This window comes from Aptenodytes forsteri, unplaced genomic scaffold (genome assembly GCF_000699145.1).
Source record: "Aptenodytes forsteri isolate BGI_AS27 unplaced genomic scaffold, ASM69914v1 Scaffold161, whole genome shotgun sequence".
NCBI lineage: Eukaryota > Metazoa > Chordata > Aves > Sphenisciformes > Spheniscidae > Aptenodytes > Aptenodytes forsteri.
The window spans coordinates 44,152-59,761 of NW_008795023.1; the positions used below are offsets into that span (position 1 = coordinate 44,152).

A 15,610-nucleotide genomic window follows, 5' to 3' on the forward strand; every position below is an offset into this window, starting at 1 on the left:
CAACCTGATCTAGTTGAAGATGTCCCTGCCCACGGCAGGGGGGTTGGACTAGATGACCTCTTTAGAGGTCTTCCAACTCAAACTATTCCATGATTCTATGATTTTAACCTTTTTTGAAATTAGAGCTCAAAAGTAACCAATGAAAAAATACATACCCCTATTATTTTTCTTTAAGTTTTAAATGGTCTTTCATTATGCACTAGCAAGATGCACTGTAGTATGCATCTTGGGAATGTACAGTTAGAACATCAGTTCCACAAAGAAGTAGTTCAGTGAGATTTCTGAAGTCAAGTGCCACCAGGCAACTGTTTTTTTAATTTATTTATTTTTCATTTAGACCTCAGCACAGCTGCAGAATCTTTTGATCTACCCATCAAGCAAAACTACCAGGATTCAGCAGAAGGGAAACCAAAAGGTGTCTCCAAGTACAGCTCTGGTCTACATTCCAGGCTAAAGAGTATATGCTGACATTTAACATAGATCCCACCACTGGTTATTTTCTCACAACATATTTATGATCATATGTTAAACGTACACATGCAAACACACAGAAAGAACTATTCTTTAATGAATAAAAATATCTCTTAAAACTCACACATGCATACATTAAAAAAACAGGCTAAACTGGAAAAAAACAACACAACAAAACCCCCAGGAATCCCACCTCTCGCAGAAATCACAAAACAACAATGTCATTGTTAAACTAAAAGATCCTTGAATTCCTTCTACACACTTTCCCTGACATCTTCACACAATAAAATGCAAGGGTCAGTGGTACTGAAACAAGGAACGGCAGTTCCACTCTTGTTCACATACGAAAGCAAGTGACCCAAGCTATTATTCCAGTCTGAGGCACTTTTTGTTCCTAATATCCAGATGCAGCAGCTCTTTTTTTTTTTTTTTTTTTTAAAAAAAAAAAAGAAATCTGTGGACACCTCCTTCACATTTTCCTTTTCTTCAGCATTTTCACTTCATAAAGCTGCAGTCAATGTGTTTTGTGTGTGGTGAGAAGGGAATGGCACATTCAGTGGTGGTCTCAGCCACAGCCTACATTGGTGGCTCAAGTAGTCTCAGGATTAGGTCTTTGTGTGTGATGAAAGGATATGAAAAGTCAGTTATTTAAACTCAGTCAAGCTGTTGATTTTGGGGAGGAAAAAGGTTTTGCAATTCAGTTTTCCTCAATAAATCACTGCCCTTTTCCAAGGGCAGCTGCAGATAGTTCACATGTTCACAGTGTTCTCCAGAAACAAAACAGATCATGGTTTTTTTCCCCCAACCCAACATAGGGGAAGAAATCAAAATGAAGGGGCCATCACATTAAGTTACTCAAATCCACTAGAAACTAAAGCAGAAAATCAAACTCTGTTAACCGGTAATGAGATCACTGAAGAATTAAAAGGGCAAGAAACTACAGGAAAAAACCCACCCTTTAAAATTTATCATGATAATTAACAAAACAAAACAAAAAGTCTGAAATATATTTCACGATCCTATGTATTCAATCAGTTTATAGATAAAATTTTCAAGCAGTAGTTTATCAGTTTGGGTACGCATCCTGCATCACCTAAGACCACAGTTTAAAGATGTTAAGCCTCTGCAGATCTATCTCAAGTCAAAGTGAGATTCAGGTACTAAAAACAAGCCTTTGATGAGTTCTCAAAAATACAGCATCCAAAATAGTGGCCACTTAGGAATATCTGGGCTAATGTGCATAAAAAACTATTAAATATATTGGATTCTTAATTCCTAATACTTCCTCGTTAAATTCTTTTATTCTATTCCTTGGCTGACCTTTTCCCAAATTAGTATAGTGCGTTTTATTAGTGCTGCATTGAGCTAGACATTACTATGCATTTTAACCACGACATTTTAAACTAGAAGCCCCACACCTACCAGTGACATCCACATCAACAGAACCTTGTACTCCCACAGAGCTTAAGGTAGGAGGAGGAACAACACTTGGTTACAACACTGAGTAAATCAGCTGGTATTTTCAGAGGAGCCTAAGAAAATTGAGTAACAAAATCCCAGTCATCTTAAATGGCACCTGACTTCCTTAAGTCCCTTTGGACTTATTTATAGGATGATCAAGTTCGTACCAACTAAAGAAAGCATTTCCGCAATTATTTGCATTTGGGTAGCTCTTTGAGGCTGCTGTCAGGCCTGCCCTCTGATTAAACTAACAAATACATAAATAAAGCATATATATCTAAATGAAGTAGATGTTTAAATCCCATTAGAAAGTTTTAAAGCACTGTAATGGCCTTCACACAAGTAGTCCCTTACCTGAGGAGACTAACTTAGTTGGAAAACACCTGCTAAAAGATACGTAACTCGGGACACGAAAAAGAAGGGGACTGAGGCTAAGGAGGCTAACAGTACCAAGGCAAGTGATTAAAAATATGCGAGCAAACAAAAAAATACACCATCTTCACTAAACAAGTTAATTCAGCTTTTTGACTATCTGAATCAACCTACAAACATTAATTACTACCTGATTTTACAAACTTATTTAGTGCCGTATTTAGTAGAAATAACAAGTGTCATAGTGAACACAGAATTGCTTTTTATTTCATTTTTCAGGAGAGCTGGTGTGGAACCTTATGGCTAGCCAGAATCCATTACAGAAGATAAGGCCCAGGCTTAGACTGTGGACTGTAAAGTTTATTTTTTACTTTAATGAGCTTTGAACTGGACTGTAAACGTACAATTACAGATATCTCAGTTGAAGTGCCTAACTTAACCTTTGGTTTCTTTTCAGTTTCTATACTTCCCATCTACCCACAGAGTTCTGTTCAACAGCCATGTAGTCAAACAATAGCCATAAACATGTTCTCATAAAAGAGACTTATTTTTTATTTATAAATCTTGTGGACACAGCAGTAATTTCTACAAAAAGATAGTCAACTGCACTAACATGACATGTCTCATATGCTGTTAAGTTTCATAACTTAAGAATTAAAAATGACTGCCTCCTTCTAGTGAGGACTGCCCCTCCTGCCCCCAATGTCTCCAAAGACAGGTGTGCTATATTTTGGTGCACTTAAACCAAAGAAAGGAAGGATGGCAGGAAACCTTAAACATAGTGAGAGTTGCTACCTTGGGAGCTACTGCAAAGCAACGGTTTTGCAAAATCTAGCCAGGTTTTCAGAAGAATACACAAGGTCTATAATGCATTTTTGTGCTTGCCCACATATCTTTTATTTTTGCTTTAACAAATAAGCGTACAGTAACTATCCACTGTCTTGAAGAGAACTGACTGTTTCTTCTTCATTGACTCAAGGGAAGAGGTAAAAAATTCAACTCTTTTAGTTCAAGGAATTAATTTTCATCCAGTATAGCTGTCTAGACTAATCATGCTCGTAATGACTGTATTGCAGTGTATAAATCTTATTAGGGACTCTAGAAAGAACATTATCACTTTTTAGCATTGCCTTAAAATCTGTACTCAATGTAATTATGAAATTCTTGAAACAAGTAGATTTTATTTAATTTATTTATTTATAGGTATTTAAATGGGCTCATATTGTAGTTTTTGGGTGTCCAATCACGTTGTGTTTATTTGTGCAGAAATTATACACTCACTTGCCAATATAGTAAAAGGGTGGAATGCTTGACAATGATCCTAGCAATAACTCAGAAAAAGGACCACTTCTTCAATGCAAATCCGCTCAAGAAAAGCTTCTACACACAAAGTAAGATGAACCAGTTACTGCATTGTTTATTAAGTTTCACTTGATTCCTCCTGACAACCATTTAAACAATGAATGTTGGGAAATGTCTCTCAAAGAATCAGCAACAATGGCTGGGATCAGAGCTTTTATATTTAGCTAATACTGTTTTTAGAAAGGAGAAAATATTTCTTCCTGAAGGGATTATAGGAAGTCTTATAAAAGACACCTGCAAACAAAACAAGTGACAAAAGATCTCTATCATAATTGATAAGTTATCCTTTGTAAAAATCTGTGCTTCTTCAGGAATAAATATCATATCTTTGCTATTGAATTTCAAAAGGCGTCCACTAACCAACAAGCCTGCCGATCAAGAATACTAAGTTTTAGAAAACCTGCCAAGAAGGAAGTGCTTTTGTCTTATGGATAGTAGTGTGTTATTAATCAACAGTAAGTTCCTAAATTTTCTTTTCTGATGCCAAATAGAACAAGCAAGCTTTGAAACATAGTATCATTTTAATAGCGTACTGGACATGTAACATCTACTTTATTTTTTTGAAAAGGAAAACTTGTCACTTAAAATACAAACTTCAGAATTTGACAAATTATTCAATAGCCAATTTAAAAGAAACACACAAAGTAATAATCAACACGACAGGAAATGTTTACAAAATGTGGTTTACAGTAGGAGCTTGAAAGAAGAAAACAATCACATCTAGAGCAACAGCCCCGTCTTTCATCCCAGACGAGTTAAGTTTTGGTAAGCCTATACTGCCTAAGGTGTCTATACACTGGTCAAGTAACTAGGTTTTCCAATTCACTAGTAGATGATTCGGTCCTCTGTATGTGCCATGCATACAGGTTACCTCCTTTCTTAGCTTTCTTTTGGAGCAAACCAGTTGGTTCCCTCAGAAAAAAAGTGTAATTCTCAAGACAGTTTGCTTCAGGGTCTGCTCCCAAAAGGAAGTACAGACAAGACCACACCAATTCTGGCTCCCTCTGCTTACGCAGACTTCTCTAACATTTTCCCAGCAAATTTTGCATCCTCAGACAACCCCACGTGCCTTTAAACCACATGCTGGGGCACGCAAAACACCCACTCAGTTGCTTGCTATAAAAACACCATGCAAGTGGGCTGCAACACAACTCTCACTTTATTGTAAATGCACGGAACTAAGGAAAAGGGTTAATCATTTTCTCTCACAACCACAGGACCCAGAGGATGCTCTGGCCATGAGTAGTATGTAGTATGAACATACACAGTGCAGTCTGCTGTAAAGGGGACAAACCTATGCAAATACAAACCCCTCTGCATTGCTTGGCCTAATGGCCAAGGAGCACTATGCAAAAGAGATGGTTTTGACTTTGTGGATGTAAATCCTATGCTAAGAGAAGAGGATAAGGATTGCAGGACGGCCTGAGCTTCCAGCCAAAAAGAAAAGCACATATGTATTGTCCCAAGAGAGCTGAAACAAAGTAAGATATTCCGTCTAATCAGACAGTCAATGAGACTGAAGAAAATTTGGAATCTGTATAAACAGTAGAAAACGAGGAGTATATTATAGAAAGATGTTTATATTGCACTTTCAGGAAATAATTTGTCAGGGCCTTAAAAGCCCATGAATTCAAAACCTTAATATTCACTATAAGCAACTCCCTAACTCACAAAAAAAACCAATTGCTTTAATTGATAGGTAAAACACATCACCTTCCTTTCTTCCCCAAAATGACATGTGGCACTGTAATGCTGTGAAAAACAAACACACACCTCAACTTTAACAACTTCACTAAACTAGGAAAAAGACTTTATCTTAAGAAATGTTTTTACTAACTCCTTGGAATAATTTTTTTTTCCTATTTTCAAGAGTTCAGCATTAACAACATGATTAAACTGCTCAACCCAAAATGTCTTTGGTTTATTTTTAAAGAAGTCAAAACAAGGTTTAGATCCTGAATAAGCTATCTCTAAGAGACGAAGCGAAGTTAGCAATAGCACCTTAAGAAACATTTCTGACTTGAGCATGCCAGGTCTGATCCACTAAGTGGATCCAGATGATCCACTACATCATTTCTTTCTCTGGCCTCCACCATTCTGTGTCTTCTGTGATTCATGTTATTTTGATACAGTACGATCAATTTTTTTGCAGCTTTATCCTTCTGCCATTTTTTACAAGGAGGATTAATAGCAACTGCAACAGAAAAATTACCTTGATGTCATATATAATCCTTTATCCTTTCATCATCACCAAAAGCTCAGTGCTTTGTCCATCTTTCTTGTCTGCAGCAACTTATTTCACTTGTTCCTATTAAGGCTATTATATTCACCCTATTACTACTAATCTTTTCTTTGTAAATAGCCACACCTATTCTAATCCAAAATGGTGTGGTAAGCATTTGATTCTTTGTGGAAGTAGACACGTAATTAGGTTAATCTGTGCTATCTTTTCATGTGAGTTGATTGTTTCTTTACTATGGACATATTTCTTATAAGAGCAATAAGCTTGCCAGATTGCTTGGAGGCAAATCAGGAGCAATTTACCAAGCATGTAGCTACTATGAACTGAAATCTTGACATAATAGCAAGCTGTGTATAGCCACTCCTACCTGCCAGTTATTACTCATGTTAGCTTTTTACTGACACATTAAATTTCAACCACACCTTTCTTTCACAAACAAGCCCTTTCATTCAACTCAGCTACATCTGTGACAAATAGCTGATCTTCACCAAAGCATAGAGGAATCTAAATTCAGAATGCAGTGCAGAAGTCTTTGACAGTAGCAACTGAATTACCTGCACGAAGTCCAAAAACGTCAATGGAAGCAAGTCATCCAGGTGGCCAATATCTTTGGAGAAACGATTTAAGATTCTTCCTATAGAAACAGGGTTGGAGAAGAAAAAGAAAAAGAAAGTAAATATAATTCCTTAAAGATCAAAATGTCTTAAACACACCATATTTTACCATTTTAGTAACAGTAAAAAGGAAACAGCTGGAATCTAAAGATAAAAAGATACTTTTTGAAACCACCATGAAGGGAATCTTTTACAACCACTGCAATGTATTTTGAAGGAGCATACTTTTTTTACAAATGCCTTTCACCCGAATATAAAACCTTTACTTAAACTGCTAGGAAAAAATTAAAATGGGCTTTGAAAATAGTTCAACAGAATTTAACAGGTGAACCACACATGCTTTATATGCTCAACATGTGCAGGTAAAGGTTTACAGTTCAGACAACTTAATGCAAGTTTTGTCAAGTAACATCAGCCAGAATCTGTTCCTATCCTTGACTGAAACTCACTAGTGCATGCATGTCCCCGATAGATCACAGCTGATCTAACTGATCCTTTTTAGTATTTCTGTTCCCAGCCCTCCACCATTATAAGTGGATTCAAATTGCAGCCGTTTCTGAAATAAAATTTGAGATAGATTTGCGTTCATGCAGCCTTACATTTATACTTATTCAAAACCTTGACAATACTGATCTTCATTAAAACTAATAAAACAATTTTTAATCTGCTGTCAGTGAAGCATTTACACTTCCCTATTTTCCCAAGTTCTACTTGAGTGAAAAAATCAGTTATAGCAAGAGTTCTTTAATAATTAAAGTCACAATGCTGCCACCCATAAGTGGATTAGTATCTTTCTCTATTAATCGATATCTCTGCTCACCAGGAAAGAAACTAAGCTAAGGATGGGAATCTGGCCTTTTCTAAGGTGTGTAATGCCCGTACATGCACTCACATTGCTTTTTTTATCTACATATATCTTGATTCAATTATTACTTCTAACTGGTACAAACACATTCACTGCATTGGCAACAAAAGGCTTTTTTTTTTCTTTTCAAAGGAGCTCATTAAACTGAAAGTAGTTAAGTTTAAAGTTTCCATGGAGTGCGCTGGAGACGTAATTCAGAGATAAGAGATACTGAAGTAACTTCTGTAGCAACCATCAGTCTAGTTTTCTGTTCACGGCTGTCTTGGAATTATAAATTTTGTTGCATATCATTCATTTCTTTTTTTAACGGAATTTCTGTTCCGCACCAAGCAATATGCAAAACATCCTCTCCTCAGGCCTGGGACACGACTCCAAAGAAAGATACCGGTGGCGAACAACTTGTTCCACAGTACTTTACTACCAAAGGCAGTTACTTAAGGCAGACAACAGTAGAATTCATCCTATTTTTAGGCTTTCCACACAGAGAGGAAGGGTATATAGCAGCACAAGGCTCAGCAAAATCTCTTTCATCTGTTTCTACTGGGAATGGCAGCTTGGGATGTTCCCTTTCACTTATTTCATGTTGGGGTAGAAACATCAGAAGGAACTCTGAGGCAATTTTTTTTAAAGTTTCCTTTTCCTGTGATTTCCTTAGATGGAGAGTGGCCGCGGAAGAGTGATCTAGCACATATTGCACGCATGCTGTAGTTCAGATTTCTTAATATCCCTAAATATCACATTCCAGGTTATTTTCAAATGAACCAAGACTTCACTGGCAAAAAGAAAATCATTCAAAGGGGTTAAATAATGCTTCCTTCTGACAGAGCTTTCCTTAGCGGCCTGTCCAGGAGGGGCAGATGAGGGAAACAAGATGGCATAATGGATTGGTCTCAGGGTATTAGCAATCTGTTCCCAGCTTTGCCACTTGCCTCCTGAGTGACTTCACTTTATTTTACAGGGTGAAGAGCAGAGCAAGGAGAGGTGACAGTGCCAAGCCCCTCTGTGAAACGCTGTGAGAACCACCGATGACAAGCTGTACGCAAGGGCAAAGGATTATTCCCATAGCGAGCAAACCCCACCTTAATTCAGCCTTAGAATCCCCCTTTGCCTTTTAACCCAAAATAAGTTTTATTTGTAGAGGTTTCAGACTGATGTAAGAAGCCATTGCACAAAGGCCATCCCATGCGACACTGCTGGGAGGCAGCAAGGTCACTCAGGCTAGCCACTTCCCATAGCCATAGAGCAGGTCAGGTCAATTCCGGCACCTCCAGGAATCAAGCGATGCCTTCGCTATCTCCCTCATCCCACAAGTGGAAGAGCACATCCAGAACTCTCATTTTGTATGGTAAGGACGAAGCCTTAAGGGCTAGAGGAGAGAAGCCATTACAAAATGCCTGCTGTCGACAGCGATTCTAGTTTCAGTTCCAACAGCATCTCGGAGTTCAGTTCTCATTTCTATTGAAGAATGACCCATTAAAGTTGCTCAAGGAGAAATTTTGCAGATTTTGAGTCTGGGTTTTTTCGGCAATTGTTTGGAGACTGTGACAATCTCCAGCCATTTTCTGAGAAAGTTTCAGTGTTGCGACAAGGAGGGCTTTAGACTGCAAGCATGATACAGATCTGTTCCAGTGCTTTCGGGGGTAATAAGCCAGCATAGATATAAATGAGAGCTGCAGAATACTTGCCTTCATCCCGCACACCAAGAGTGACTGTGGCAATGTTCTCCTCCACAATAACATTTCTTCTAGTGAAGTTGTTTGACGAACGTGGTCATTGAAGGAAAACTTAGCTCACTTGAGCTGGCCTCGGTAGTCCTCTGGTCTTACTATCTCTTCCATATATCCACTAACCACCAACTACCCCAGTTCCCATTGGTAATCAAGCTGCTAATTAATTGCCAAAACTGTATTTTTGGCAATTGCCTTATGAAATTGTTAAGTATAACAGTGCTTCTACAGACTGTGTTTTGACAGAGCTGCGAGCTGCCAGTAGGAAAGTGGAAATTAATCTGACGTTATCAATAAAACATGAAAACATCTTTTAATCTGCCTAATCCTCTTTAAAATGTAAATACAGTAATTCTGTAAAATGACATGGACTAAAATACGAGTGAGCAGAAGAAATGGTATATCAAAAAGACAAACCTTGAAAACTGGAACCTTTTACAGTCCACCTGACACAATTAAAGCAATTTAAGCAGTGGGGATGTGAATCAGCCGCTTCCCAAATAAACATTCAGGTGAATCTCCGGTAGCAGAACTTCATTTTTTTTAATTTTCAAGTTATCGAAAGAAGTAATTTACGGTCTATTTAGTGTTTGCACACAGTAATTCTGGAAAACGACACCTGAAGTTATTAAGCCTAGGAAAATACCTCACTTCTTGCTAAGAGGTCCGCATCTCCCTCTCATAACGTTAATCCAGTGAGCACTAATACTTTTCTACTGCTAAAAGCAAGCGACAAAGCCACAAGCCTTAGCCCTATTTTTGTTGTTGCTGGTTTTCAATGATATTACCCCAATGACTGTGTGAGAGAGAACACAGGGCTGGAGATGTATTTCAAATCCTGTTCATACGGATATAACTGAACTGGCATTTTATTCAGCACTACGCCGAAGCAAGCTACAGTAACCCACTAAAGCAAGCAAGTTCCCTCACTATATACTAGAGAGAGCAATGCACTTCCAAGCAGAAATGCTATGCTTTGGGAATATCTGCAAAATGCCCCATAGCCACCATGATATTGCATCCAGAGCGATTGCTACATTTATAAAGATGTCTACAAGTAAATGAGGTCTATTTCGCAAGGTATGAAGAAACAACTGTTTCCACTTACTGGAAGCACAGTAAATCAGTGGCTTGCTTATGCATTATTAAGCATGCAAGAGAAGACATTCTAGATATGAAAGTTAAAGTAGCCATTTTGAGTCAGGACTCAAAATGCTTACAGTTATGACTACAGTTTCTGCCAGCATTTGCAAACCTAACTTTTGGGGATGGTTCTTCAGATTAAAGAAATTGTTGCACCTGCTATTCAAGAAGGGCAGGACCTGCACAACTCGCCAAAAAAAAAAAAAAAAAATTCTCTCCGAAACTTCTAATATCCTTCTCTCCCAAACTTACACACTATCAACTTCACCTTCCCACAATGCTTCATACTTCTAAAAAACCCAAATTCCTTACGTGACCATTTCTGTGATATAGATACATGCCATGAGACAGTAATTCTTGTATCTAGTCCAGTAGTTTCAATTTACAAAAATTTTCAAGCTCACTTAATACTTGCACCCTTTACTTATCCCAATGAGTTTCAGTCTGGGCTTCAAAAGCAAAAAGCAAATACTAAATCTAAAACTTGTAAGGCAAAGGAAATTTCATGAAACCACTAACAAAAAAAGCCTTTTAAGAAATCAAGAACTAAGTATGCCAATGTTACAACAGCATCCAAATTTGTGAATAGTATCTGCTGTTTTAATCGTTCTCAAGCTTCTACATGGTGTGCAGTGTCAGTAGCAAGCTGCAAAAGGGAACGTGCTCTCTTCAATAGTCCTATGTTTGTTTTTACATCAAATAACTTAATCAGAACACACTGTTGTTAGATTTCTTCCGAAGTAATTAAATAACTATTCAATGCCAATTAATCACAGTTAAATAAGGGTCTGTCACCAAAGTGCTATGTACACATTTCAGACTATTTAATGGTCAAATACTTGGCAGTATCAAAGTTAAACAATGATTCATTAAACCTCCTCCACTACACAATAGTTAGGCTAAACTAGAAGTGAAAGAATCAAACCTCTTTTGTTCTCCATGAAAAAGACATCAAACTTCAGTATGTGATATTCTTTTCTTCCTCACTCTGTAAACTGCTTTAATTGCATGAATCAGAATGTGTTCAGGTGCTACATACCCTCTTTGCTTCTGCAGGTGCCTACTGATACTCTGGAATAGATGTTCAAACCTATCATCCAAATAATGAAAACACTTGACAGTGTGCCACACCTATTTAAAATGTTTATACATACTTCACGATGAAAGAAATATAATCCAAACTGAATCAACACTTAGGATGTAAACACCAGAAAAGAAAAGGATTTTTTTTTTTTTTTTTAAACAAGAAACTAGGATCCTCCACTGGAACAGCCAAATGCCACCAATAGCATTCAGTGTTGTGCAACCTAAATTCCAAATATCAAGGACCCTAAGAGCAGCAGTACATTATTTCTAAATGTATTTGGCATTTCTAGTGTACTTTGTTGGCCAGTGCATTCACTGAAATACTTCTGTATAACAGAATAGAGTGGGCAGATTGATTTTATATATCTTGCAAGGAGTTTACAAAGCCTTTATACCCACTTGCTTCATAACACATTGCAGAAATGCTTTGTTGCTACTTCTCTAGTCCACTGATTTGCCTCTTTGGAAAAGAAAAAGGTTTTAAGAGAAGGTCCTTGGAGGGACAGAAAGCTTTTGCCACTTGTGTGTGCATGTGCGTGCATGGGTGCATGCTCTTGGAATTTTTTTCCCCTCAGAGATCAGGTTAATCCTCAATCGAGGGAATTTTAATTGCATCGCACTTTAGTTCAATACACAAATGTTATTAATAAATACTGCTTTGCATAGTAACCTAAACTCCTTCATGGCAATTGGCCTCAGTATCAATTTTCACGTACAAGTACACTGCATTTACCAGGGGAAAAAAATATTCAAAATCTCTTTATCTACTCTGCGACAGTGAAGCCAGGAACACTCCCCCTCTGCCCAGCCTCCATGAAGAAAAAAAGTAATAAATTAAACACTATTATCTCCCACTCCTGCTGCAAACTCACAGAAACCTGTCTGAAAACAACTTGTACCGCTAGGAATGGATTCCACAAGGTACTTATTCATACATATATAACTAAATGTAAGCAACCCCAACTGGGATTGCACACTTCCTTGAAGGCAGTCATGCCACAGAGATGCTCTTCTAGTCCAAGACAACTTTAATTTAAAGGGACCGATGTTAGACAGTCGAAAGCGCACACTTCACCGCCACCTACTTTACTCAGCGAGGAGGAGAAGCCCCCCGAGCATCACACTCTGCTGACACCACACACTGGGGCACCCCCTGCACGAGGGAGGCAGAGCACCGGCGTGAGGGTGGCCACCACGGCAGGGTGTCGTCACCGCGCTCCGTCCCGGGGAGACGCGCTACAACAGACCATGCCTCCGTTTGTGTATACGTAGAGGTGTTAACTTACCCTAAAGAGAGAAAGCACGTACTTTAACAGTCCAAATTACAGCTTATAAAACGAAAGTCATTTTAAACGTATGCTTGGTAGTAAAATAATGCTCAGAAGTGTGTATATGGTAATAAAAGCATACTCAAAGGTAGGAATAAAAGAAATAGCTGCACAGAACTGGGTACGTTTAAACGCCCATCAATTTAACGACATTGAACATGTTTCCCATTCTGCCAGTGGTATAAATTGACAGCTCCCCACATATCTTGCTGTTAAGCTATGGCATTCAGTGACTGCTAAGTCTTCACCTGTGCTCAGTTCACACACATACACCGAAAAAAAAGAAAAAAGAAGGAAAAAAAAAAAGTACTGCAACTACAAGCAGCCTTCCGTTTCATCAAAGCAGCGACAAAGTGGATTGTCCATATCAAATGTTGGCAGGAAGCAGACATTACATCAACCTTGTAAAATACAACTATGAAATCAACAAAATAATTAAAGATGGATTACTGACTTTGAGAGGAATTGTAAGTTTGTGAAATATTTCTTCAGAAAGAAATCTGGAAATGCATCTCCTGCATAGCTGTCAATTACTGATCTACTCTGGCTTTTCTTCCATATTTCTACAAAGAAACGTCAATAGGTCTGTTATCTTTTTTTAATATATGTTTAGCACCGCATGTCCACACAAACTGCCATATACAGCATTACCGTCTTCCCCACAGGCATCCTATAAATATAAATAAGAAATTCTACCCCTTTTTTTTCTTTAGCAGCCTGAAAAAGACAGGAATATTATCACTTTCTTAGACATTTGCAAATGGGCACAGTGGTGCTGGGCCAAAATATGCTGAGATCATAATATCCATTTATCTAAACTGCCAGCACGTAATGAATTCAGGTGGGATGCTGTCTATCCAAATGAATTTACTACTTGAAAAGGACTTTTTACACGAATGCTGTCAAACAGGAAAACAGTTAGGAAACAAGAAAACGTGAACACTGTGTTTGATCTTATTTTTAAGTGTAGGATTTAAAGAAAGAAGGATAACTATGACAAAGATAAGAATGGAAAACAGGCTTCTTTGGAAATGAATTTCTATTTTTACTGCTGATGGAGACATCTACATTACCTAGTACGAATACATTGATCCTAACTGTACAGTTGTTTCTTGAGCTTTCCAGTCCACTAGAAACACACAGTACTCTAATGACCTACTGATTAGAATTACGCTGGTTGTAGAAAATCAAAATAGGTCCATGCTCCATGCAAGCTGACTTAGCCCTTTGCTAAATTATGTGGTACAGTTGACCTGTCTTTTTTTCATGGGTGTGCTCAGAAAAGCATTTGTATTAACATCAGTTATCACCAGCCAAAGCCTATCTCCTCACTTACAATACAATGCAGAAAGAATATATAGAGTCTTCATTAAAAACAGAAGCACACAAAGAAAAACATCTTGATTGGGGGGGGGAAGGGAGGGAAGTATAACTTTCCTTCTTTCTCAGATTGCTTTCATGAGAAATCTTGAAATACCTTCTGCGCTGTAACTGCCTTTCATATTATGTATCATTACCAATTAACCAAGTTGGCTACAATTTCAGCTGTAACAGAATTTGCAAAACAGAGTTTAACTTTGGTGCTGTATTACACTTGCTAACAAAATGACCTCTTTTAACAAAAGCATGATATTTGCTCGGATAACGTATTCATTAGCAACTTTCGAATTATTGATCCCTGCAATGATACCCCCTACCCCAATAATTACAAAAGAAATAATCTGTGAATGTTAATTTATTGTGAAAGAAAGTATTGGAATCATTCAAAAGAACAAACGTCTTTATCCCATAACCTGAGTACAAAGCTACATCTCTGCTTCATAATTAGAATGACAATGAAAGCAGACACCTGCCCGCCCCCCACCCCAATCCCTGGAATAATAGTAAACCATTTATACATAATTCTGTGATGAAGACTGCCAGAAAAAAGTTCTAACAATTCCAGAAGTTAAGCTCTCGATATCCTTTCTGCTTCTTTTAAACTCATTTTTATTCACTGGAGCTATTTTAAGTTATCCTGAGTTTAATGAATAAAATCTACATTTAAACATACTGAAACAAATGAAAAACTAAAACCAAGCCACCAACTTTAATGTACTGCCAAAATACAGCACAACTTAATTTCTGCTGTATACTACAACATAAGCAACAAGATATTTCTAAAGCACACAGTCCAACTGAACCAAAAAAAAAAAAAAAGTATTTATACAGAGGAGGGGGTACAGGAAGAGTTGACACTGGCCTCCTTCCCACCCCTAAAGGGGGAAAAAAAAATAAATTAAAAAATAGTAACCACTTGTAACTTCTTATCAACTGGCATTTAAAAAGATGTCAAGTTGTACACTATCTACCCAATTTTCTGTTGATTTACACCACCTGCTTTTTCTATTCCAGATGTAAAGTTACCTACTTCAACTTCTCATCACAATACAAAGCATCACTATAAGATAAACCTGGAATAGTATATACAAAATATAGTCCTATATTGGCTTTTTACTAGCAAGATTATGAATTTAATTCTTTGCTAAACTATTTAACCACAAACACACCCACTTCTGAAAGAGCATTTGTGTAGTCTAGTTCTCCTTTCTGCTATAAATCCAATCTGGATTGAAAATATGTCCCAAGTGTTGTTTTGCTGGAGGGGGGGCTTACAATGAATTAAACTTAACACTATAAATCAGGATGGACTGAAACATCTGAAGAGTATTCTGTTGCTGGAATTTTTACATGAGAGGAGAAAAACAGCTTTTAGAGCTACTTTCAGGTTTGGGGGTTATATATAAATATACATCAATACAAGGATTAAAACAAAAATGGAAGTATACGTCACCTTTCTGGTAAGGTTTTTCCAACAAAAAGGAGTTTTCCTGTGCTATTTATACTATCAAGACTAGATTCAGAATAGGCTTTAAACACTGTATTTCAGGAAAATATTG

The 15,610-nt window shown here is 37.5% G+C and overlaps 1 protein-coding gene across 1 annotated transcript in view; it reads right to left on the minus strand.

The window, feature by feature from the left end:
* The window catches only part of ABCC4 (ATP binding cassette subfamily C member 4), a gene marked incomplete at its 3' end in the record, with an annotated part of 120,726 nt that overhangs the window by 37,308 nt on the left and 67,808 nt on the right, over window positions 1-15,610 (minus strand). Inside the window, 1 exon segment of the mRNA XM_009275812.1 lies at window positions 6,463-6,542. Within this exon segment, the coding sequence (XP_009274087.1) occupies window positions 6,463-6,542 (80 nt within the window).